At 41.9% G+C, this 26,451-nt stretch overlaps 1 protein-coding gene and 1 pseudogene across 1 annotated transcript; both read left to right on the plus strand.

The window, feature by feature from the left end:
• Positions 1-275: 275 nt before the first annotated feature.
• Positions 276-12,215, plus strand: LOC123778013 (zinc finger protein 350-like). The gene is made up of 5 exons (XM_045775160.2): positions 276-391; positions 4,819-5,014; positions 5,522-5,648; positions 6,838-6,933; positions 10,586-12,215. Exons 2-5 carry the CDS (start codon positions 5,000-5,002, stop codon positions 11,941-11,943), a joined length of 1,596 nt encoding a protein of 531 aa, XP_045631116.2. The 5' UTR covers positions 276-391; positions 4,819-4,999; the 3' UTR covers positions 11,944-12,215.
• Positions 12,216-22,571: 10,356 nt separating this feature from the next.
• LOC123778047 (uncharacterized) lies at positions 22,572-23,201 on the plus strand (annotated as a pseudogene).
• The last annotated feature ends 3,250 nt before the right edge of the window (positions 23,202-26,451 follow it).

Consider the following 26,451-nt stretch of genomic DNA (forward strand, 5'->3'; position numbering starts at 1 on the left):
TCAGCCCGCTAACACGTTTTAGCCCACCATTTTTGCCTCCAAGAGCTTGAGTCTCTGGAAATCTACCCATTTTCCGCACCAGCCAACACTGAGGACGAGACATCAGTGGCTTTTCACGATCTCGGTCATCCCAGGCTTGCGGCCGCAAACCCATCCCTTTGCCTTGCGTACGTCGGGTGTTCCAACATGGCCGCCCCCACAGCCACAACGAGCGGGCGCGGACATGTTGCCTCTCTGGAAATAACGGCAAACAGTTGTTCGCCATTCTTCAAAGGCATCGGGTCCTCCTCGGCCGCCATAAGCTGACGAAAAGTTTGGGCGACGTTCAGGAGTAGAAGCAGTTCGCGGAAGTGTTACGTTTAGACTCTCGTTTTGGTCTGGAGAAAATCAGGTCAGTGTATGCTTTCATTCCTTGAAGATTTTCTGGGTTTTGTTTTCTGTTTTGTCCCGTAGGAGTTTTGTTTCTCACAGGATGACGTGATGTCCTCAGGGTGGAAGTGGAGTAGGGTGAGCATGTGGAATTACTGGCGGGGATCGATTGGGCCGAGCGCAAAAGTGGAGGTATTTGAGAGGAACCAGCTGGGAGTCTATGACTCACCTGTCTGTGGTTAGGGTACCTTTGGGGTCATTAAGACTGCTAAGGGTCTATAGAGCTCAGCCACTGTGTCCCGGCTGTCGAGAGGTTGGGGTTCTGCAGATACGTCCGCTTGTCGGTAGTGCAGGTGATGCGGCTTATTTTCGATGATCGCAGGATCTGGTTCCAGTGGGGGATTTAATTTGGGGCCCAGTGATGTTGGGGCGCGGCTGGATGCTCATCACATCGGGGTGTCTGGCCAGGGTTTCGGATTAATAAGGGCGTGTGTAATCCGTGTCTGGTACGGAGAGATGCATGTGAGGGTTGAAGCTTTCGACGCCAAGGACCCGGGGCTGGAGTTTGGGTTGAGGTTTCTCAGGCTGCTGGGACAGAACGCTGCAGAGCCCAGAACAGTAGTTCGAAACCCTGTTTTTTGTTTGTTTTTCAAATCTGTCGTCCAGGGGTTGACTAACTGCAGACCGAGGGATTAAACCGCTACCCCCCCCCCCCCCGTCTGTTAGGCGTCGTCTATGGCTGCTTTCCCGCGGAAAAGGAAGAATTGGGTCCTTGTGCCAGGGATCTTAAAGTTGAAAATGTGTAATATCTGCCCCTTTGCAGAAAATGTTTGTCAACGTCTGCACTCACCTCTTAATACATTAGGAGCGGCGAACACTGTTGCTTCCTTGCCTGACATACACTCACTTTATTCTTTGCTAACAGAATCTCCATTTTTTTTTTAGCACCGCTCCCTCTTGCAAGGTGACCCACATCTCGGTTTATTAGTAAATGCTGGTTGGTCTTAGTCATGGTGGTTCCACTTCCCATTGCTAATGACTGAATTTCTGTGAAATGAGCTTAGTATATTATGTGGTGCAGTTCTAACCAGCCGTATGCCAAAATCTGCATAGTGGTTTCTGGAGGAGCATTTTCTCTTTTATGTTAGTAATTCCTTGAATCTCTTTTTCCGTGTCCATGATGATATTGTCTGAGTATAAGCTTAATTTTCAGTCCAGTTTCCAATGTTTATAGTTTATTCTTATCTCAGTGTTTTGGGTCTACTCAGCAGTTAGGTGGTAGCGGACATACATATGTGTCCAGTTGCTTACCCATAAAATTCACCTGTTATATTGTCTGGAGTTAACATGTTTCCAGGAGGGTTAGATCATAAAATTATGAATGCATTCAGGATTTCAAACTTAGTGACCCAAAAATGTTCATAGTATTTTTTTCAAGACAAAAAAAAAAAAAAGAAAGGCTATTTTACCTGAGTTATCCCTTTCACTACAAATGGGTATGTTTTATTGATATTTTTAAAGAACAGGCTTTTGGTTTTGTGGAGCACTTCTATTTATTTGTTAGTTTAAAAATTCTAAAAGTTGATCTGTATAAAAGTAATGTGTATTTATATAAAGTCATCATTGCCCAGGTCAGGAAACAGAATGCTGCCAGCACCCAGTGGTGTGCTGTGAGCCTCTTCCCAATTATATTGCATCCTCACACCCAAAGGTAATTACCATCCTGTTGTTGATATCAAGCACTTTAAGGCTTTTCTTTATGGTTTTATCATATTAAAAATCATTCGTAATCATATTTTATTTAGTTGTGCCTATTTCTGTGTGTCAGTGTAATTATACTTCATGCATCTTTAAAGGTGAGGCTGCTTTTGCTCAATATTTTTAAGAATGATTCAACTTTTTGCATATAGGTGTATTTTGCTCTGCAACAAGAGTCAGGCATATTCTGTGAATACACAGTAAATATTTTAGGAGTTTCATGCCACAGAAAGTCTCTCATATATGCTTCTTTGTTTTTGTAGTACAATTCTTTAAAAACATGGAAAGCATTCTTAGCTTGCAAGCTGGATAGAAGTTGTAGTTTTTACGTAGCATTCCATGTTTTGACTATATGGCAGGTTTTCCTACTATTAATTAAACGTATTGTTTGCAGTTTGTATTGTTAGGAATAATGCTGCTGTGAAAATTCTTGTCTGTTTTCTGGTTCACATGTGCCCTTATTTTGGTGTGAAGGGTGGTATAGCTTAGATGTATATCTCAGAGTAAAATTGCTGTGTCTCAGGGTGTGTTTAACATCAACCAAAATAGGTGATGCCAGAATGTTTTACAGAGTGGTTGTACCATTTATAGTTCTTCCAGTAGCATATCATTTGCTTTATTGTACTGTTTATGTAGCCTGTTTAAATATCTTTCCATACCCTAATATCGTTGAGAGATTTTCCTATATTCTTACAGATCTATTGATTTGCATCTTTCATTAACATTGATAGTCGTCCCTTACAGTGATTTTTGTATATGATGTGAGGTGGCGTTCAGCTATCTCCTTGTCCCCTCACCCCCAGCATGGCTATCTGCTTGTCCCTGCATCATTTTTTCAAAAAGAAAACCTTAGGGGCACCTGGGTGGCCGAGTCAGTTAAGCGTCTGACTTTGGCTCAGGACCCCGAGATCATGACCTGAACTGAAGGCAGACGCTTAACCGACTGAGCCACCCAGGCGCCCCAGAGACATGACATCTTTAAAATGCTTGGTGTTCTGAGCCATTGTCATAGTCCATCTTACTATTTATTTAAGTCTTAAGATTTCAATATTTCTTCCTACTTATCAGATGTTTTTGATGTTCTTCAAAAGAATGCCATTGATTTTGTTTGTTGATAGGCTGTTCTGTGAGTTACTGGGAGAGGTGTGTTGAAGTCTTCTATTGGCATGATTGGTTTATTCTTGTTTTTGGGTCCATTTTTGCTGTATACATTTCAAGGCTATGTTGTTAAGTGGATGGAAATTGCAAATTTTTATAATGTGGTGACCTGAACCTCTTAACCAGTGAGTGTTGTTTCTCTTTCTCTGTAGTAATTTTTGGGCCTCCTGGTCCATTTTGTCTGAGAATAAAATTACACCAAATTATGTATGGTTACTTTTTCCATGGTATATCTTTTTCTAATCTTTTGTTCTTGAGCTTTCCATGTCATTGTGTCAGACATTTAACCTATAATAGCATGTTATTAGGTTTTAAATTTTAATCCAGTCAGACTGTTTTGAGAGGTCGGTGTTTAATTTACTGAAATCCTTGTTTTGTTTATACTTCATATAATTCTTAGTATGTTTTATTTAAAAACAGTCATGTAAGTGCATTGTAGTTACCCCACTTGTTCTCAGTTCCTTATTCTTTTTTTTTTTTTTGCCTTGATTTGGATGAATTTCTTGTCCTTATATTTTCCCCTTCTGTTAGCATGAAAATTATGTATATTAAGACAATTGTTAGTTTTCATCGTAACACTTGAGATAACATACCGCATGGAACCTTCCTTTGTCAAATTCTTATATTAATTAGTACTTTTACACTCTTCGCCAATGATATAGGAATCTGAGAACACTTCAACTTCATTTACCACTTTCCCAATTTATTTACAATATTCTGTACTTATGTTTTTATCTATTTAAAACTTCCCAAGAGGGGCGCCTGGGTGGCACAGCGGTTAAGCATCTGCCTTCGGCTCAGGGCGTGATCCCGGTGTTATGGGATCGAGCCCCACATCAGGCTCCTCTGCTATGAGCCTGCTTCTTCCTCTCCCACTCCCCCTGCTTGTGTTCCCTCTCTCGCTGGCTGTCTCTATCTCTGTTAAATAAATAAATAAATAAATAAATCTTTAAAAAAAAAAAAAAACTTCCTAAGATACTATGAGACAATAACACATAACTTGTAAGACAATGCCTCTGATTTGCCCAGTACATTGGTTTTCAAACTGAAGAGCCTATACTCACAGACTGTACAAAAGCTTTGAAGAGATACCTGAGTGCTCATGGCTTAAAGGAAAACAGTGCCCCAATCCTCTCCTTCTGTGTGGGATGTTTTATAAAAGTGATCTGTGTGAGATTCCCCTTCTCCTGAGGCATGGTGCTGGGGTAGATCTCATTTTCCTCTTCTCGTGTCACACTCACTCCATTTACACATCACAGAATGAAGGAAAACCTTCACTACATTCAGAACCTCAGGCTTTATTGGTTTACTAGAAGCTCAGGCTTTATGCTGTTACTAAAATTCTTATCCACGTCTTCTGGTAAACATGTACCAGGCTTTATTGGTCAGAAGAATCAGTCTTCTGGGGCACCAAATAAAGGGACACTTAGCAGTACTGTGTGCATGTGTTAAGGTGAGGGCTCGGGAGCAGTGACAGCGTCTGGACCCAGAGGAAATGCACCACTCAGACTACATTGTCTCCTCAACCCACAGGTCCTGATGCCCCAGGAACAAGAGGATCACGTGAAGGAGGAAGAAGTTACCAGATGTGGTGTCAGTTTTTCTGGGGGCACACCTGACCGAGACTGAGGTTTCTGAAGAGTAACTAAAAGTAGATCCAGAAGACACAAAGGAGAGTTTTCCCACTGCTGGCGGTTTTCAGAGAGCAGAAAAAATGATCCAGGCCCAGGTGACTTTTGGTTTGTTTTATTCTTTCCTTTGTTCCCTAACAGAGTTGTAGAGGCCTGTGAAAAATTAGTTGCAATGATACGCAAATAATGAATCATGGAACACTACATCAAAAGCTAAGGATGTACTACTGTGTGGTGACTAACATAATATAATAAAAAAATTATTGTTAAAAAAAGGAAAAAGAAAAAAATCAGTTGCATTAATCTGAAAAGCATGGATACATATATCTTTTGTCTGTCATATACATATGGATGGTGTTTCTAGGTTAACAAGAAGATCGAACTTCTACATGTTATAGAAACTTCTCATTGGATGAATGGGTGGATGACTGTGCCCAATTACAGAATATTTAATTAGGCATTTGCTTCTCCCAGAATGTGTCAAAATAAAAACCCCACTAGATATCTAGGTACAGCCTCTAGAGTGGAAATAAGCAGAAAAATTTTCATATTTCTTATATATCATTAAAAGGACATCACTTCATTAGAGAACACTGTTGTTACAGGAATCCCTGACATTTGATGACGTGGCCGTGGCCTTCACCTGGGAGGAGTGGCAGCTCCTGGCCCCTGCTCAGAAGGAGCTGTACCGGGACGTGATGGTGGAGAACTATAGGAACCTGGTGTCAGTGGGTGAGGACAACTCCCCAGTGTCACTTGGAGGGTCCGCATCAGTGGCCTTTCCTTTCTCAGCTTCTTAAAGCTCTGTACTGTCTGTGCTGCTCTGAAGTGAGATTCTCAGTCCCCCTCCCTGGCTGCAGACACATGGGTATATTTTCTCTTCTCCTGAGTGCAAGCCATTACTTTGTACATATGTGTGATATATACATATGATGACGTATATATATATATATCACACATACATATATATGAAGTACATGTATTTTTGGTCTTCACCCTGAATTTTGGCACAGAGCTCTTGTAGCAGTTGTGATTTCCTAAGTTATAAGAGGATAAAGGTAAAATGGGTGTCTTTTGTTATTTATATAATAAGACCCTTTCAACCACATTTGAGTTTATGTTAATGAGGTGATGTTTGGAAAGCCACTGTATAACCTAAGGATGGGGTCTGGTTGCTGGGGGAACCAACCATCATTAGAGGGTTGGAACTTTCCAACTCACCTCTGGGGAGGAGAGAAGAGCTGGAGTTTGAATCAGTCACCAAAGGCTAATGATTTAATTAATCATGCCTACTTAATGAAGTGTCCATAAAAACCCAAAAGGACGGTTTTAGAGACCTTTTGAATTGGTGAACAAAAGGAGGTGTGGGGAAAGTGCTCAGAGTGGGCATGGAAGCTCGACACCCCTTCCCACGTACCTTGTACTGTGTATCTCTTCCATTGGGCTGTGTCTGAGTTTATAATAAACCAGTAATGTAAAAAGGAAACTTGCTCCAACAAATTAATTGAATCTCAAAAGGGGTCACATGGGAACCTCTGATCCATGAAGCCCAGGAAACAATTTGGACTTGCAGTGGGGGAAGTCTGAGAGAAGTGGAGGGGGTGTGCAGTGTTGTGGGATTGAACCCTAACCTGTGGGATCTGAAGCCATCATGAGGTGGAGAATGTCAGAATTGAGCTAAATTGTTGAACACCCAGTGTCCTTTGGTGTCACAGAATTCCTTGGTGTGTGAAAACCCCTTGTATCAGGGGTCAGAAGTGAAGTACGATAGTAGAGTTTCAACAGTAGAGGAGACACATAGTGCGGTATGTTTTTCCTTTATAATGTGAAAATTGTTTTGTCCTTAACTATAATATTCTGTGGTCTTCCCAGACCCCGAGACTAAAGCTTAGTCTTGGCTTCTGTCATTTCCCACGAACAGGTTTTCACACCAGCAAACCAGATATGCTCTCCAGGTTAGATCAAGGAGAACCAACATGGACAGTGGAAGATGACTTCCCCTGTCGAACCTGTTCAGGTGAGTCTGAGAACCAGGAGGGGGCCAGGCTGAGGAAATCATATTCTGGTTGGTCAGGTAAGAGGCTCAGTTGTGAGAGGATTAGAGGATAGGTAGGCAATGCCTCCATGCATCTCTCTCCTGTGTGACCTCTTTTTCATCGTAGGAGTTTAGAGAAAAATGTACCTTTTACCCATTCTGGGATCTATTCCATTTTTATTTTATCTACATCTTAATTTTTTTGTTTATTTTCATAGTTCTCTTTTTCTTAGGATTTTCAGATCTTTTCCTTCTTCTTCATACTCTTCTGCCTTCCTTGCCATAAAAGTCCACTGTCCAGAGGCCTCCCCCCAAACAGAAAACTTTGAATTCCTCACTGTCTTCTAACTATTGCACCTTTCTGTCCCATTGGTAATGTTGATTTTCCTTCCTGACCTTCACCGCATCTTGGATGCTGTGCCCCCAAAGTAAACTGGTCTTCACTGGGCCGTTCTCCTCACTTGGAGGTTCTCCAAAGGTTCTGTTTTTCATTTTCTCATCTGGTCTCCTAACCCTTCAGACTTTTTCTTCCTTTCCTTTCCTTTCCTTTCTCCTTTCCTTTCCTCCTTTCTTCCTTTCCTCTCTACACTCAGTGTGGGACTCCCACTCACAACCTGAGATCAAGAGTCACGTGCTCCTGTAACTGAGCCAGCCAAGTACCTCAAACTTTCTTTATTCTAATAAGCTAAGCCTCTTCTTCTTCTTTTTTTTTTTTTAAAGATTTTATTTATTTATTCAACAGAGAGAGAGAGACAGCCAGCGAGAGAGGGAACATAAGCAGGGGGAGTGGGAGAGGAAGAAGCAGGCTCATAGCAGAGGAGCCTGATGTGGGGCTCGATCCCGGAACGCCAGGATCACGCCCTGAGCCGAAGGCAGACGCCTAACCGCTGTGCCACCCAGGCGCCCCAAGCTAAGCCTCTTCTCTTCCCTGCAGGAGAATTGACATCTCCCCAAAGTGAGCCACCAGACTTTAGTTCTGTATAATTCACTCATCCCGAGTTCCCAATCAATGCAAGAAACTCTCATCATCTTCCCTCCCAGAAAACCCCCATAAGTTTAGATTCTCTATACTTTTGTGCATCTTACATCCCTGCCATCCAGACATTACCTCAAATGTTCCCTATATACAGAGCTCTCTTCTTAAAAGGAGTCTCTTGTTCATGAATTTTAACTAAAAAGATATTTTGGCACCCTCCATTCTTCATTCCAACCTAAGCCAGATCATAACTCACGCCTACTTTAATTTCGTGTGTTTACTAATTTTGAACTTTCTTCTCATTCATTGTAGATGTTACACTGTTGTGTTCATTTCCCTAAAATTTCTATTTTTTTCCATCATATTCTGACATTAAGTCCCAGTTAACCACGTTACCTGTCACATGACATGAAATTCTTTCTGTGATCTCCATAGTGTATTATCTTGCTCACACAAATACAGAGTTTTGTCATCTCTCCTACACTTTCCACACTGTGTTCTGTCCATGTGATTGCTTCCTTCATTCATTCCCTTAAAAATTATTTTTTGATAGCATTGTATGCTTGAGGGTAGAAGCAGTAAGAAAACGCATTCTCATAGACCAAGAACTTTCATTCTAAGAGGTTTCAAAAAATTAATCAAAATAAACAAATAAATAATATGTCCAGGGGTTGAAAAGTACTGTGATAAAAATTTAGTTACTATAACAGAACAGTAGGGGCTTGGTCTCCTCTTTAGGAGTGGAACACCCCTCTGATAAGGTGCCTTAGAGCCAAGAGGTGAGGGAAATTAGCAGGCTGCTGGATTGGGAATGTTCCAGGTAGAGAGCATAGCAAGTTTAAAAGCCCAAAGCAGGAATGTGTTTTGTGAAACATTAAGGAGCTGTGTGGACAGAGTGGAGTGTGCTGTCAGGAACGTGATGCAAATAAGACCAAAGAGGCAGTAGCAGCAAGGGGAAGGGAGAGTAAGATCATTCAAGTAATCCATTTCAAGGAATCATGATTTTATTTCTAACAAGATGAGAAACCATGAATAGTTCTTGAGTACTGGAATGACACGAAAGAATCTCTTTGGTTGTTGTATAGACAGTAGACAGTAGTGGGCAGGGGTGCCATATAAGAGCCTTTGCACAACAAGATGACAGATCGATTGGCTTTGGTATGGCTGGAGGGAAGTGTTGGTCATGTTCTGAATGTAGTGATTACAGAGAGCAGATGAGATTCGACATTGAAGTAAACCTGGGCTGGTGAGAGGAAGGAATGATGGAGGTTGAAGGTAAGGCTCTGCGGGTGAGAACGGCTGTAAGGAACATTAAAACAGCATGAATGAATAGTGAGTGCTGGCCTTGGTTGTGATTTGAGGAACAGGAAATCCTTATTAAGGTACATTTGAGCAGGTAGATGAGGGATGTGAGTAGGCTCCCTGAGTAAGGAATGTTCCAGAGTAAAACTGGGAAGTTCAAAGGCCTGTGGCGGGAGTGTGGTCTGAAGAATTTAGGAAGAGTAGACAGAGCGAGACTGGGGAGAAGGTCAATGGGTAGTGGCTGGGGTTTGAGGTAGCAGGTCACATAAGGGCCTTTCAAGGACATGGCAAGACCTTGATTTGATTCCTCATGAGATGAGAAAACATTAGGGAGTTTCGAGGAGAGGAGGCTTGACACGATATAATTTATGTTTGGAAGGATCACTTTGGCTGTTGTCCAGAAAGCAGCCGGGAGCTGGCCAGGCAGGAACAGGAAAGCCAAGTAGGAGACTGCTGCTGTAGAATGAGAAAGTGACTGGCTTCCCTGAGGGTGGAAAGCATTCCTGTGGGTCCAGTTCTGGTGATGATTATGAAGAGGGCAGGCGGGAGTGATCATTGAAGGAGATAACTGTGTGCGAGTGAGACACAGATGACAGACGGTGCTGAGAAGTTCTGTCCTGATTAAAAGGAAAAGTGGAGGTGTCATTCACTGTGATGGAGGTGATATGGGGAGGAGGCACCTTGGGACGGGAAATCAGGAGTTCCCTTTTGGAACTTGTGCTTGGAGCCCAGCATGTAGCATTATTGTTGCTCCGCAAGGCTGACCACGACAATGAGGCCTGTCTTCCTCTGCAGTGTCACCTGATTTCCTGCATCTCTCTCCATCTCCATTGCTCCTTCACACCAGTTTTCACAACGTGCAGCTGTCTTCCTTATGTCCTTTTACCAAAGTGCAGTGTAGGCTCCCTGAACATGAGGGCTCTGTGTGTGTCCCCAGCATGAGCAGCATGTCCTGTGCACAGGAGTCCTCAGTAAGGATTTGTGACGTGAATGAGTCTGTCTCTCCCCAGTTTGGATGAGGTGGCCCTCCAACCTGTGGTCTGCTGCTCATGGGAAATTGCGTGTATTTCACAGGCGCTGCATGTTTTGCAAGGCCTTGTGTAGAAATCAGTCAAATCTGTATTTATTTATTATGAATGAGCCAACCTTGTTTTTACGCTAACTACTTCTGTCTTTTGGATTATTTATATTATTGTTTTATCTGATGTGCAAGGAACATTAAACATGGAGTTGTATTGATACTAATTTCATAGAGTCATCACTAAATAGACATATGACATCAAGGGAGTCTTTTAATTGTCTTTCATCCAAATCAAGATGATAAATATTCAAATTCATTATTCTTTTCCTTTCTAGAAATCTGGAAACTTGATGACTATTTGCCAGAGCACTTACAAAAGGAAATCATGGAGAATAGTCTAGAACGATGGCACAAACATAAAACATTTGAAAATGTTCATCAGAGCACAGCTCCTTTCACGTTAAGGCAAAGTCATGATATGTATGACTTATATGGAAAAACTATGAAACCAAACTTAACTTTACTTCACCAGAGCAGAAGCTATGAAGTAAAGAATCCTGCAGATCTTACTGGAGATGGAAAATCCTTTCTACATGCTAATAATGAACAATTTCATCCTAAAATTAAATTCCCTGAAAACAGAAAACTCATCAGTACTAAGTCCCAATTCATCAGGCATCAGAAAACGCAAAAAATAGACAAGCCTCATGTATGCAGTGAATGTGGGAAAGCCTTCATCAAGAAGTCCTGGCTCACTGATCACCAGATCATTCATACAGGAGAGAAACCCCACAGGTGTAGTCTGTGTGGGAAGGCATTCTCCAGAAAGTTCATGCTCACTGAACACCAGAGAACACATACAGGAGAAAAACCTTATGAATGCACTGAATGTGGCAAAGCCTTCCTCAAGAAATCACGGCTCAATATACATCAGAAAACACACACAGGAGAGAAACCATATATATGCAGTGAATGTGGAAAAGGCTTCATCCAGAAGGGAAATCTCATTGTACATCAGCGTATCCATACTGGAGAGAAACCTTATATATGCAGTGAGTGTGGGAAAGGCTTCATCCAGAAGACGTGCCTGATAGCACATCAAAGATTTCACACAGGAAAGACTCCCTTTGTGTGCAGCGAATGTGGAAAATCCTGTTCCCAGAAGTCAGGTCTCATTAAACATCAAAGAATTCACACGGGAGAGAAACCCTTCGAATGCAGTGAATGTGGGAAAGCCTTTACCACAAAACAAAAGCTTATCGTCCATCAAAGAACTCACACGGGCGAAAGACCCTATATCTGCAATGAGTGTGGGAAAGCTTTTGCCTACATGTCTTGCCTTGTTAAACATAAGAGAATACACACAAGAGAGAAATGTGGAGATTCAGCCAAAGTGGAAAATCCTCCCTCAGAGAATCACAGCTTATCACAGACTAGTGGTGCTGGGCAGGAGAAAGACCTTGTCAGTACAGTGACTCTGCAGGTGCCTTCTGTGGCTTGTCAGACGCCACTAAACGTCAGTGGGCTCTTAGCAAATAGGAATGTGGTCATAGTGGGACAGCCTGCAGCCAGATGTGCACCCTCGGGAGACAACAGAGGATTTGCCCAGGACAGAAACCTTATGAATGCAGTCAATGTGGTCGTGCCTTCAGTGGTCAATTATGTCTTATTTTATGTTACAGAAAACCAGTAGGAGAAAGCTCAGAGACCTTCTATGTGGAGAAGGGTTGAGCAAAAATTCCTAGGTCATATTATGGCTGAAAAGTATATACTGAGGGGAATTGTATAAATCCTGAGGCTGGGGAGGCTTGATCTCATCCTATTAAAAATATGCCTTGATACAGAGGCATAATCTGATGTTAACCCAGATACATACAGCTCAATTGCTGTATTGTGTCTGTTGAAGGAGTGAAGGAAGTCTGAGTTCAATAAGTGGAGGAAACAAGTAGGTGAATTCTAAAAACACAAGAAAATTTGTATCTGGAATGCTGCTATGAATGAAAAGGGCTAACACTAGGTGGGTGGGATATGGGGCACATGTGTATCAATTCAGTTTCTGCAGGCCAAGGTGAAGGATTAATTGGAAACTGGGATGTCTGCTGTTAATACTTAGAAGTTTATTTTGTGCAGAGGCACTTATGAAACAGCAGCCTTAGATTGAATCAGTTCATTCATTTACTGAGTATTTGCTAATGCTGTTTGTTAATACCTGTTTGAAGAAGTGAGGATTCATTGGTGAACAAAACAGAAAAAGGCCGTGGTCTCTTGGAGAGAGCATTGAGGTAACTGGATTATCTTTAAGTGGTACATTTACACCAGCTAATCTAGTAAGAGGATGTAAATATCTATTCCACGTGAAATAGATACTGTCTTGGTTCATTCTGGTTGCTGTAAGAGCATACTGTAGCCTGGATGGCTTATAAAAAGAGAAATTTATTTAAAAAAAAGTGCAGAGCTCGTATATAATGAAAGTTTTAAAACTTTCTAAATAATATATGAGAAGTCTTGAATAAATAATGAAAGAAAAAAGAAATTTATTTCTGTTTTGAAAGCTGCAAGGTCGAAGATCGAGGTGCTGGCAGATTTGGTGTCTGTTGAAGTTCTGCTTCCTAGCTCACAGAGGGCAGTCATCTCACTGTCCTCACATAGGGGAAGGAGAGAGGCGTTCTCTGGGATGCCTTACAAGGGCTCTAATCCCATTCGCGAGTGTTCTACCGTCATGACCTAATCACCTCTCAAGGGCCCACTTCTTAATACCATCATATTTGGGATTAGGATTCAATATATGAATTTTGGGGGGACACAAACAATCCATAGAAGATAATGGAGTACGGAAGTCCCCTCTTATATGTGGGGGATATGTTCTGAGATCCCCAGTGGATGCCTGAAGCTAGGATAGTACTGAAGCCTATATACAGTATGTTTTTTCTTATACAGACACACCTATGGTAAAGTCTAATTTATAAATTAGGCATAGTAAGAATTAACACCAAAACTAATAATAAAATAGAACAATGATAACAATACACTATAATAAAAGTTATGTGAATGTGGTCTCTCTCTCAAAACATTTTATTGTCCTGTACTCACCCTTCTTCCTGTGATGATGTGAGATGATAAAATGCCTACATGATATGAAGTGACGTGTAGGAATTGTGACTTAGGTTTAGGCTACTGTTGATGTCTGCTTCCAGACCACCCTTGACTTCAGGTAACTGAAACCCCTGAAAGTGAAACCATGGATAAGTGGTGACCAGTGTAATTGGCTCAAGGTGTTATGATAATTTCTTGTTCAAGGGGTATTTTACTTCAGTGGAGGGCAAGGACTCTTAATGGATTTTAAAGTACCATAGGATATAAGCAAGTTATTTTTTTAATGTCCATGTCTTTTTTTTTTTTTTTAAGATTTTTATTTATTTATTTGACAGAGACAGCCAGTGAGAGAGGGAACACAAACAGGGGGAGTGGGAGAAGCAGGCTCCCAGCAGAGCAGAGAGCCCAATGCGGGGCTCAATCCTAGGACCCTGGGATCATGCCCTCCTGAGCTGAAGGCAGACGCTTAACGACTGAGCCACCCAGGCACCCCTAATGTCCATGTCTTGTCTTCCCAAGTAGATTAAACATTCCTTGACTCTTTTTTTTTTTCTATTTAAATTTTAGTTTTAAAAACAAAAAATCAGTTACTCAGTTGCACTAAACCAAATTTCAGGTGCTCAGTAGCCATACGTTACTAGTGGCTACCGCATTCGACAGCACAGTGAGCCAAATTTTGTAGCTAACTATATGGCTAAAAAGCATAGACTGAGAGAAATCTGCCATAATTTCCAGAAAGTTATCTTGGAGGGTATTGGTTTGCATGATTTTATGTTTCCCAGCACAGAAAAATTAAGACAAATACGTTGCTTTGGAAAGTGAATAAATTAGTCAATGGACTAGTCAATGTTTTGTCACTGAAGGAAGCAATAAGTCATTTGAAAGCAGTTCTAAAGAACACAGATGTCTCCTTCCAAATTGTGATTAGAGACTCAATATAAACCGGGCAGAACAGAAAAAAGGGATCCTTAGAATAAATAGAATAAAAAGGAGGACAAGAGACCTAGTCTCTAAGAATGGAGGAGAATATAGGAATGGGAGATGAGGGGCGCCTACGTGGCTCAGTCGTTAAGCGTCTGCCTTTGGCTCAGGGCGTGATCCCAGAATCCTGGGATCGAGCCCTGCATCAAGCTCCTCCGCTGGGAGCCTGATTCTTCCTCTCCCACTCTCCGTTTGTGTTCCCTCTCTCACTGGCTGTCTCTCTCTCTCTGTCAAATAAATAAATAAAATCTTTAAAAAAAAGAAATGGGAGATGAGATCCCTAAGGGATGTTGTGGAGAACCTTTGTCCACAGAACCATCACCCTTGAGAGTTGCCACCATATCAGATTCCAGCTGCACTGTTTGCTGCTGAATTGAGACGTGTGGTTTCTCTTCATTATTCCTTCTCCCTCTTCTGGGAGTGGGGCTCTTGGCCTCTCACTGTTGAGTACTTTCTCTTAATCTCATAAATATCACATAGTTATCCACCTATCCAAGTTGCGAACAGTTCTCTCATAGGAAAAGAAATTTCCCATCCTGTGGCTGTCTCAGCATTCAATCTGAAATACCAGGTTATTGGTATTCATTCCTTCAGATATATTTTGAAGCACCAACACTATGTGAGGCACTGTTCTGCACACAGGATACATTACTGAACAAAACAGGCAACAGAACAACCTTTATGGACCTTACAGTCTCATGAGGGAGAGACAGTGGATTACAGAATTTTAGGAAGCAATAAATACTGTGAAGAAAAAGCCTAGTAATACTAATTTACAGTAATGTATAGGTAGTAATAAGGGAGGCTCTTCCCCCCCCTCCTTACCCTTCCATGGGCTTTTCTGGATATAATTTGAGCTAAGACAGAAGTAGTGAGGGGAATCACCCATCATAATATTTGTAACCATAGAACATTTTACAACTGTTTGTAATGATTGTGACGGGTCTCTTGTTTCAGATCCTCTGAGAAACAAAAGAATGCAAACTCCTAAGTCACATGCCATGTGTCCTAAACCCGAATCTCCGGCGCTGGAGTCTAGGACCCTGGCTTTTTAACACCGGCCTGACGAATACCTAATTTTAGTACTCTTTACCCTAAAAACTGAATTACTGCCCACCACCACCCTCACAGTATAATGGGATGACTTCAGGTTGTGCCTTTCTCATTGGCTCCAGGTTTGTTGGCCTTGATTTTGGTGGCCCTTTTTCCCAGGCCTTGATTTTGGTGACTTTGATTTTGGTGGCCTTGTTGGCCTTTTCCCCAGGTCCCAGTCCCAGTTTAGGTTGTTCAGCTGCTCTTTCCCTCTAGTGGGTAATGGCCACCCCTCACACTGTATCAGTTTCTGGGTATCTTGTGTTCTTAAAAAACTGCTTTTGCAAGCAATCTTTCGCGATCTTTTCATTTCAGTGGGTGTCCTTTCACAGATGTATATTTTTCTTACCAGGAGTTCATTTTGTGCTGCGCTGTCAACACTTGAATTCCTACTTCTCCATTTGTAAACTTTTTTTTTTTTTAAAGACTTATTTGAGACAAAAAGTCTGTGTTTTGGGCGGGGGGGGGGAGGGGCAGAGGGAGAGAGGCATTCTCAAGGGAATTCCCCATTGAGGTCTGACCCCATGAGGGAAGGGGGAGGGTTGAGGGTGGGCTGGGGTGGGGGTGGGGATGATTTCAGGACCCTGAGATTATGACCTGAGCAGAAATCAAGAGTGGCATGCTTCCCGGACTCAGCCACCCAGGCACACCTGGAAACTTTTTTTTTTTTTTTTTTAATACAAAGTGGATAATACACCTCTCGGCCATGCTGCTTCCTATCCAGCCTGGGGAACGCAATGTAGCCTGCACCACGTGTGCCTCCCCAGGCTCCAGACTTTGAAATTTTACCAATCCTCCGCAAAAGTGGACGTTGAAGATAGGAGATAATTTCAGTGGCTTCTCACCTTCCCGGCCTTCAACTGCTCTGGCCACAAACCCGCCCCTTTGCTGTGCGCAGTCGGATGTCCCAGCATGGCCGCCCCCACGGCCGGCCGCTAGGAGCGCCGGGCCGTACTGCTTCTTCAGAAATACCGGAAACCGTCGTTCCGGGTTCTCCGAAGGCCTCGGGTCATCGTGGGCCACCGTACACTGAAGAGTTCACGGAACATCAACGTTTAGGTTTTTTCCCCTGGGCCTAGAGGAAACCAGGTCGGTGTGTGGTTTTGTCCCTGGAAGTTCTGTTTTTTTATTTTTGTTTGTGTTTTGTCACAGTATAGGTTTTGCTTCTTGCAGGGTGACATGTGGACGTGCTGTAGTATGGATCCATGAAATCACTGTCGGGGGCGGATGGGGAGCGTAGAAGCGCGGAGGTGGAGGTATTTAAGGAGAAGCAGGTGGGACCCTGATTCGAGGTATTGGGGGGGGTGCGGACGAGGCAGATCTGTCTGTGGTTGGGGTCCAGTTGGGATTTATAGTTCGAAACCCTCGTGTGTGTGTGTGTTTAAAGCCTTTGCCCCAGGAGTTGACTAACAGACCGAAGTATGTGTGTGTACACGTGTGTTTATAGTTTGAAACCCTCTGGGGTGTGTGTGTGTGTGTGTGTGTGTGTTTAAAGCCTCTGGGTGTGTGTGTGTGTGTGTGAAGCCTCTGGGGTGTGTGTGTGTGTGTGTGTGTGTGTTAAAGCCTTTTGTCCAGGGATTGACTAACTGCAGACCGAGGGACTAAACCGCCACCCCCGTCCCGCGTCTGATAGGTGACGTCTATGGCTTCTTTCCCACGGCAAAGGAAGAATTGAGCCCTTGGGACAGGAGCACTGAACCCTGTTGCTTACATGCTGTTCTTTGCTAACAGAATCTCCATTTTTTTTTTTTTAGCACCGCTCCCTCTGGCAAGGTGACCCACGTCTCGGTTTATTAGTAAGCGCTGGTTGGTCTTAGTCCATCATGGTAGTTCCAGTTCCCATTGCTAATGATTGAATTTCTGTGAAATGAGCTTAGTATATCATATGGTGCAGTTCTAGCCAGCTCTATGTGAAAATCTGCTTAGTGGTTTCTGGGGGAGCGTTTTCTCTTTTACATTAGTAATTCTTTGAATCTCTTTTTCCATGTCCATGATGACACTGTTTGAGTATAACCTTAATTTTCAGCCCAGTTTCCAATGTTTATAATTTATTCTCGTTCAGTGCATTGGCTGTACTCTGAAATATGGAGTTCAAAAGTGGGATGATAATGGACATCTTTGTCTTGTTGCCTACCATTAAAATTCACCTGCTATATGGTCTGGAGTTAACATGTTTTCTGGAGGATTAATCCAGGATTTTAAATTTAACAACATAAAGATGCTCGTAGTATTCTTTCAGACAAAAAAAAATTTATTTGAGTCGTTTCTCTCATTAACTCCTTATATTCTTTATTTGCATTTTCTTTTTTGACCCTATGGGTATTTGTAGTGAGACAGATACGTATTATCGGCTTTTTCAAATAACAGGCTTTTAGTATATTTGAGCTCTTGGATTTCTTTGTTAATTTAAAATATCTACGAGTAGGGGCGCCTGGCTGCCTCAGACGGTAGAGCATGCAACTCTTGATCTTGAGGTTGTAAGTTTGAGCCCCACATTGGGGGTAGAGATTACTTAAAATTAAATCTTAAAAAAATCTACAAGTTAATCGTATAAAAGAAATATACATATATAAACAGTCATTACCTAGGTAATGAAACAACATTGCCAGCACCCCAGTGGTTTTTGTGAGCCTCTTTCCAATTATATCCCATCCTCACACCCAAAGGTAATTACCATCTTGTCCATGTAGCACACACTTACGGGCTTTTCTTTATAGTTTTGTAATATAATTAACCATTCCTAATCATTATAAATGCATATGAATGTAATTATACATCATGCGCTTTTTATGTCAAGTCTTTTGCTCAATATTTGTGAGAATCATTCATGTTTTTGCAGATAGGTTTTCTTTTCTCTTTGTAAAGAGGGTCAGACATTATGTATTATATAAATATTCACACAGTTAATTACTATTTTGGGATTTATAATCTATGGGTGTCCCACATATGCTTGTTTTTGTTTTACAATCCTTAAAAATATAAGGAGCATTCTTAGTTTGCAATCTGGGCAAAAAAATGTAGTTTCTCCATAGCAGTTCATTGTTTGAATATATGTAGGTTTCCCTACTTTTTATTAAAATGGCATCATTTGCATTTTGAATAATGCTGTTACTAAAATTCTTATCCACGTCTTCTGGTAAAAATATACCTTTATTTTTGGAAGAATAAATATCTTAGACATATACTTCACAGTGAAATATCTTTGCGATTGATGAATGCGTGGAGATGCAGGGAGAGCGGAGCTACTGGAGAGGGCCTGGAAAATCCTTCCCATTTCCCTCAATTCTTCTATCTGACGGTTCCTGGTTTATATCCTCTTATAATAAGTAAAATCGTAATGTGTTAAAACACACATTGGAATTGGTATCAGAATCATACCTTCTTTGGATGAGTTTCTTATTACCTTTCCCTCTTCCAATAACACTGCAAATTATGTACTTTAAGAAAATTATTGGGGGTTGGGCGCCCGGGTGGCTCAGTTGGTTAAGCATCTGCCTTTGGCTCAGGTTATGATCCTGGGTCCTGGGATCAAGCCCCACATCAGGCTCCCTACTCATTGGGAAGCCTGCTTCTCCCATTCCCTCTGTCTGCTGCTCCCCTTGCTTGTGCTTTCTCTGTCAAATAAATAAAGTCTTAAAAAAAATCAGTTGCATTAATGTGAAAAGCATACATACATGTATCTTTTATCTGCCATGTACGTATGGATGGTATTTCTAGGTTAAGGAGAATGAACTTATACATGTTTTCTTAAGATTTATTTATTTATTTGAGAAAGAGTGCTCATGCCCCCCAGTTGGTGGGGAGAGGCAGAGGGAGAGGGAGAGGGAGAAAGGAGCTCAAGCAGACTCTGCACTGAGTGTGGAGCCCGACATGGGGCTCAGTCTCACGACCCTGAGATCACGACTCCAGCCCAAACTAGAAGTCAGACACTCAAGGGTCTGCTCCATCCAGGCACCCCTGAACTTCTGCACGCTATACAAACTTCTCATTGGTTGAATGGCTGGATGACTGTGCACAATTACAGAATAATTAGGCATTTGCTCTTTCACGATGGGTCAAAATAAAAACCCCGCTAGATGTCTAGATACAGCCTATAGAATGGAAATAAGCAGGAAATTTTTAACATTTCTTCCATATCATCAGAAGGACATCACTTCATTAGGGAGCACTGTTATTATAGGAATCCCTGACATTTGATGATGTGGCCGTGGACTTCACCTGGGAAGAGTGGCAGCTCCTGGCCCCTGCTCAGAAGGACCTGTACCAGGAATGATGTTGGAGAACTATAGGAACCTGCTGTCAGTGTCCCCATCAGTGGCCTTTCCTTTCTCAGCTTCTTAAAGCTCATAGTGTCTGTGCTGCTCTGAAGTGAGATTCTCAGCCCGCTCCTTGGCTCCAGACACGTGGGTATATTCTCCCTTCTCCTGAGTGAAAACCTTAACTTTGTAGGTGTGAAAATTGTTTTGTCCTAACATCATGCAGTCTTCTTGGACCCCAAGCCCAATTACTGTGCCTGAGTCTTCTATCATTTACCATGAACAGGTTTTCACACCAGCAAACCAGATGTGCTCTCCAAATTTGATCAAGAAGAACCAACATGGACAGTGGAAGATGACATCCCCTGTCAAATCCTTTCAGGTGAGTGAGAGCAGCAGGAGGGAACCAGGCTGTGGAAATCATATTCTAGTTGGTAGAGGAGTCACAGCTTTGAGAGGGTTGGAGGCTAGGTAGGCAGTGCCTCCATGCATCTCTCTCCTGATCCGCAACCTCTTTTTCTTTGTAGGAGTTTAGAGTAAAATATATCCCATTTGTCTCAAACAGGATTTGATCCTTGTTTATTTTATTTACATCTTGAATTTTGTATGCATGGTTTCCTTTTTCTTAATGATTCTCAGATCTTTCCTTTCTTACTCTTCCTCCTTCCTTGCCTTAAAAGTCTACTGTCCAAAGGCCTCTGTCCAAAGAGAAAACTCAATTCTTCACTGTCTTCTAACTGCTGCACCTTTCTGTCCCATTGGTGTTGATTTTCCTTCCTAACCCTCACCCCATCCTGGATGCTGTGCCCCCAAAGTAAACTGGTCTTCACTGGGCCCTTGTCCTCACTCTGAGGTTTCCAAAGTTTCTGTTTTCCATTTTCTTCTCTGGTCTCCTAACCCTTCACACTTTTCTTTATTCTAATAAGCCAAGGTGCTTCTGTTCCCTGCAGGGTACCCTCAAATTGACATCTGCCCAAGGTGATCTATCAGACTTTAGTTCTGTACAACTCACTCATTCTATGGCAACTCTCCTGAGTTCCCAGTAAGTGCAAGGAACTTGCATCATCTTCCCTCCCAGAAAACCCCTGTAAGTTTTGGTTCTTTATACTCCTGTGCGTCTTACATCCTGGCCATCCAGGCATTTCCTCAAATGCTCCCTACCTGTAGAGCTCTCTTCTTTAAAGGAATCTGCTGTTGATGATGAATTTTAAACAGAAAAGTACTTCAACATCCTACATTACCAGTTACAGCCTAAACAAGATTATAACACTCATGTGTACTATGACTTAATTCCTTTGTGTATTTACTCATTCTGACCTTCCTTCTAGTTTATTGTAGATGTTACCATCATATTGACTTCCTGAAAGCTTCCTTTTTCCCCCATTGTATTCTGGTGACATTAAGTCCTAGTTAACCACATTACTTGTCACAGACATGAAATTCTTCTCTCAGTGTCTTTGTGATAATAGTATTTCTTGCTCACACAGAGATTTCCATTTTCTTCCCTAAACTCCCCAGTGTGTTGCAGACATGTGATTGCTTACTTGCTTCATTTTTAAAATAATTTATTTCTTGATAACCTAGTGTAACAGCAGTGAGAAAAAGGCATAAAAACAGACCAAGAGCTTTCATTCTAAGATCAGGAAACAGAAAACCGACCAAATAAGAAGATACATTATGTGTCTCTTAGAGGGTGACAAGTGCGGTGATGAAATATTTGGAATATAAGTGTGGTAGTAATGGAAGAGCAGGTGCTGGGACTGGGACTTCTCTTTTAGGAAAGGGAACAGCTCTGTGAGGTGTAGATCACAGGTCACATGTGCTTGGAGCTTTGTGCTGTATCATATTGATGCTCCCCAAGGCTGACCTTGACAGTAAATCCTCCAGGGAGGCCTGTTTCTCTCCACAGTGTCACCTGATTTCCTGCATCTCCCTCCATCTCCATTGCTCCTTCACACCAGTTTTCACGACGTGCAGCTGTTTTACTTGTGTCCTTTTACCAAAGTGCAGTGTAGGCTCCCTGAACATGAGGGCTCTGTGTGTGTCCCCAGCATGAGCACCATGTCCTGTGCACAGGAGTCCTCAGTAAGGATTTGTGACGTGAATGAGTCTGTCTCTCCCCAGTTTGGATGCGGTGGCCCTCCACCCTGTGGTCTGCTGCTCATGGGAAATTGCGTGTATTTCACAGTCTCTGCAAGTTCTGCAATATGTGGAAAGTAGCCAAAACGGTGTTTATTCATTGTCACTGTTTTTTCCAATATATAAGGAACATTCAACATGGAGTTTTATTTACACTCAAATAATAGGGTCATCACTAAGTCACCTCAAATGAAGCTATTTTTTTTTAAAGATTTTATTTATTTATTCGACAGAGATAGAGACAGCCAGCGAGAGAGGGAACACAAGCAGGGGGAGTGGGAGAGGAAGAAGCAGGCTCATAGCGGAGGAGCCTGATGTGGGGCTCGATCCCAGAACGCCAGGATCACGCCCTGAGCCGAAGGCAGACGCTTAACCGCTGTGCCACCCAGGCGCCCCTCAAATGAAGCTATTTTAAACTACTTTTATTCTAGTCAATATGATGGAAGAATTCATTATCATCTTTTCTAGGAGTCTGGAAACTTCCAGAGCATTTACCAAATGAAATCATGGAGAATAGCCTAGAACAATGGCACAGACATAACACTTTTGAAAATTCTGTTTTTCAGAGCAAAACTCATTTTGTGTCAATGCAAAAGCATGGTATGTTTGACTTACATGGGAAAAAGTATGAAACCAAATATAACTTAAGCAGAGCAGAGCCACTGCAGAGCTTACTGTAGGTGAGAAGGCCTTTCTTCTTATTAATCATGAACAATTTCAGAGTGAAATTAAATCTCCCAAATGCCAAAAATGTATCAGCATGAAGTGCCAAATCATTAAGTATCAGAAAACTCAAAAAATAAAGAAACCTCATGTATGCAGTGAATGTGCGAAAGCCTTCATCAAGAAGTCCTGGCTCCCTGATCACCAGAATCTTCATACAGGAGAGAAACCCCACAGGTGTAGTCTGTGTGGGAAAGCATTCTCCAGAAAGTTTATGCTCACTGAACACCAGAGAATGCATACAGGAGAAAAGCCTTATGAATGCACTGAATGTGGCAAAGCCTTCCTCAAGAAATCACAGCTCAATGTACATCAGAAAACACATACAGGAGAGAAACCCTTTCTGTGCAGTGAATGTGGAAAAGGCTTCATCCAGAAGGGAAATCTCATGGTACATCAGCGCATCCACACTGGAGAAAAACCTTATATATAGAGTGAGTGTGGGAAAGGCTTCATCCAGAAGACGTGCCTGATAGCACATCAAAGATTTCTCACAGGAAAGACTCCCTTTGTGTGCAGTGAATGTGGAAAATCCTGTTCCCAGAAGTCAGGTCTCATTAAACATCAAAGAACTCAGAAGAGAAACCTTTTAGATGTAGTGAATGTGGGAAATCCTTTATCACAGCTCATGTACATCAGAGAACTCATACAGGAGAGAAACCATAGAGATGCACTGAATGTGGGAAATCTTTTCGAGGGAAGTCCTCAATAAACGTCAGAAAATTCATTTAGGCAAGATAGAAAATCCTCCCTCAGAGTCACAGGTCATCACAGACTGGTGTTGTCCTGCAAGAGAAAAACCTTTTTAATATGATGACTATGGCAAGGGCCTTCTGTGGCTTGTCAGACATCATTAAACATCACTGGGCTCCTAGCAAATAGGAATGTGGTCATAGTGGGACAGCCTGCAGCCAGAAGTGTACCCTCAGGAGACAACAGAGAGGATTTGCCCAGGACAGAAACCTTATGAATGCAGTCAATGTGGTCATGCCTTCACTGGTCAATTATGTCTTATTTTATGTCACAGAAAACCAGTAGGAAAAAAACTCAGAAACATTCTATGTGGGGCGCCTGGGTGGCTCAGTCGGTTAAGTGTTTGCCTTCAGCTCAGGTCATGATCCTGGAGTCCTGGGATGGAGTCCCACACCAGGCTCCCTGCTCAGTGGGGAGTCTGCTTCTCCCTCTGCTCCTTCCGCTGGCTCCTGTTCTCTCTCAAATAAATAAAAATCTTAAAAAAAAATTCTATGTGGAGAAAGTTTGAGCAAAAATTTCTAGGTCATATTATGGCTGAAAAGTATATACTGAGAGGAACTATATAAATGCCGAGGCTAGGAAAGCGGAATCTCTAATCCTATTAAAAATATGCATCAGGGGCGCCTGGGTGGCACAGCGGTTAAGCATCTGCCTTCGGCTCAGGGCGTGATCCCGGCGTTATGGGATCGAGTCCCACATCAGGCTCCTCCGCTATGAGCCTGCTTCTTCCTCTCCCACTCCCCCTGCTTGTGTTCCCTCTCTCGCTGGCTGTCTCTGTCGAATAAATAAATAAAAGTCTTTAAAAAAATATGCATTGATACACAGGCATAATCTGATGTTAACCCAAATACATACACATCAATTTCTCTTTTGTGTCTGTTAAAGGAATGAAGGAAGTTCAACTAAGTAGAGAAAGTAAATAGGTGAATATTAAAAGCCTACAAGAAAATTTGTATCTGAAATGCTGCTATGAATGAAGAATCAGGAAAGGGCTAACATTGGGTGGGTGCGATATGGGGCATGTGTGTATCAATTCAGTTTCTGCAGGTCAAGGTGAAGGATTAATTAGAAACTGGGATGTCAGCTATAAACTCTTAGGGGCACTTTTGAAATTGCAGCTTTAGATTGAGTCAATTACCAAGTATTTGTCAAATACTTCTTTGTACTAGGTCCTTTTTGAAGAGGTGAGGATACAGTGGTGACCAAAACAGAGTAAGCCCGTGGTCTCCTGGACACAGCATTGAGGTAACTGGATTATCTTTAACATTTTCTTTTTAAGTGGGGGCTCCACTCAACGTGGGGTAGAACTCATGAACCTGCGGTCAGGAGTGGCATGCTCTACTGACTGAGCCAGCCAGGTGCCCCATGGATTATCTTTAAGTGGTACCTTTACACACCAGCTATTCTAGTGAGAGGATGTAAATATCTATATTAAGTGAGATGGACGTGGAGTCATTGGTTCAAGGAAATCGGACAATATATTGTTGAAGGAGTTTATTATTTGGGGGGATGGAGGAAAAACTTATTCATGCTTGTCGAGCACTATAACACAAAGTTATTTTAAAAATTTAAAAATTTCTTATCTCCAGGAGATTATAAATTCCCTAAGTTTAGTGGCTTTACTTACATTTTAATGTATTTTTTAATTAACTTTTTATGTTCAAAAAATTCAGAACCAGAAAGATGAAAAATCATTGCCTCAGCCACACTAACCATATTTTAAGTGCTCAATAGTCACATGTGACTAGTGGCTATAGAATTGGACAGCAGAGACAATGAGCAAAGAAGGTGAGACACTGAGTGAATCTCTGTCGTCATTTCCATTACACCAGAAGGTTATATTGGAGAGTGCTGGTTTTCATGATTTTATACTTCCCAGCATAAAGGAAAAAAACCTAATTATATATAGATTCGAAAGTGAATGAATGGATTAATGGACTAATCGAAGTCTGTATTGTCACTGAAGGAAAATATGGAAATAAGTGTTTTCATTGTGATCTGAGAGACTTAATTACAGATTATAAAAGGACAAAGCAGAAAAAGTGGTAATAATAAAAGTATTCTTAGTCCTTGTGAATAAGGAATCCCCCATCCCCTCCTCTTCTGGTCTCTCCATCCGTCATCATCTTCAGTTGTCATCTCTTCGGTGAGGCTTTCCCTCCCTAGGCCAGGTTCTCCAGTTTCTGGCCCTCTGCAGAACCATGTTTCTCTGCATATAAGCACTTTACAGACTTGCAGTTTTATATTTTCTGGTGGTGAATGTGAAGATAACACATAGGTTATGTTTTGGGTTGATCCCTGATGTTTTTCACGTCAACCTCCAGTGATCTACAGTCCAGATAACTCACATCTCCATTTTTGATTTATTGTGTAATGGTGATGCTGGATGAGAGAGAGTAAGGGAAAGTCAGTCTGGAGGGAAGGACTTGCATTTTAGAGTTCCCTCGTTTGAGGAGCTGTGGCAGTGGATGAAGCAGTATATTTGATGCTGTTTAAGATCTTTCATAGTGGATAGATGTCCATCTCTAAACCCAAAGTCCCAATATTCTTAAAATTATGTTTTAACCCATTCAAAATCTTGAATGCATATGTGTATGAATTTCTGCCATAACAAGATTATATAAGTACTGTGTGGAGATCAATATTTCATCTTTTCAAGAAGTCATTTAAAAAAATACTGGTATTTTTATAATTGGCTTTTTAATGGCCACAGACCGCTTGTTCTGTTGAAGAAATGTGTTTAATTTACCAAACTATTCGCCTGCTGATGTACATTCAAGGTTATTCCTAATTTAAAAAAAATTACTTGGAGTGCCTGGATGGCTCAGTTGGTTAAGCGGCAGGCTCTGGATTTCTGCCCAGGTCAGTGTCTCAGGGTCCTGGGATCATCCCTGCCTCTAGCTCAACTCTCTGGGGGGTCTGCTTGGGATTGTCTCTCTCCCTCTCCTCTTCCCTTGGCTCTCTCTCAAATAATATAAATCTTGAAAAAATTAAAAACATTACCAAAATTTCTATGGTTAATATATAGAGTTTTTTTTTTTTTAAGATTTATTTATTTTAGAGAGAGAGCTGAGTGAGGGAGAGCACGTGGTGGGGTGAGGAAGAGAGAATCTCAAGCAACTCCCCACTGAATGTGGAGCCTGAGTGGGCTCAGTCTCACAATC

The sequence above is a fragment of the Ursus americanus genome, chromosome 21 (genome assembly GCF_024610735.1).
Source record: "Ursus americanus isolate L20-20 chromosome 21, mUrsAme1.1.p, whole genome shotgun sequence".
NCBI classification, from domain to species: domain Eukaryota; kingdom Metazoa; phylum Chordata; class Mammalia; order Carnivora; family Ursidae; genus Ursus; species Ursus americanus.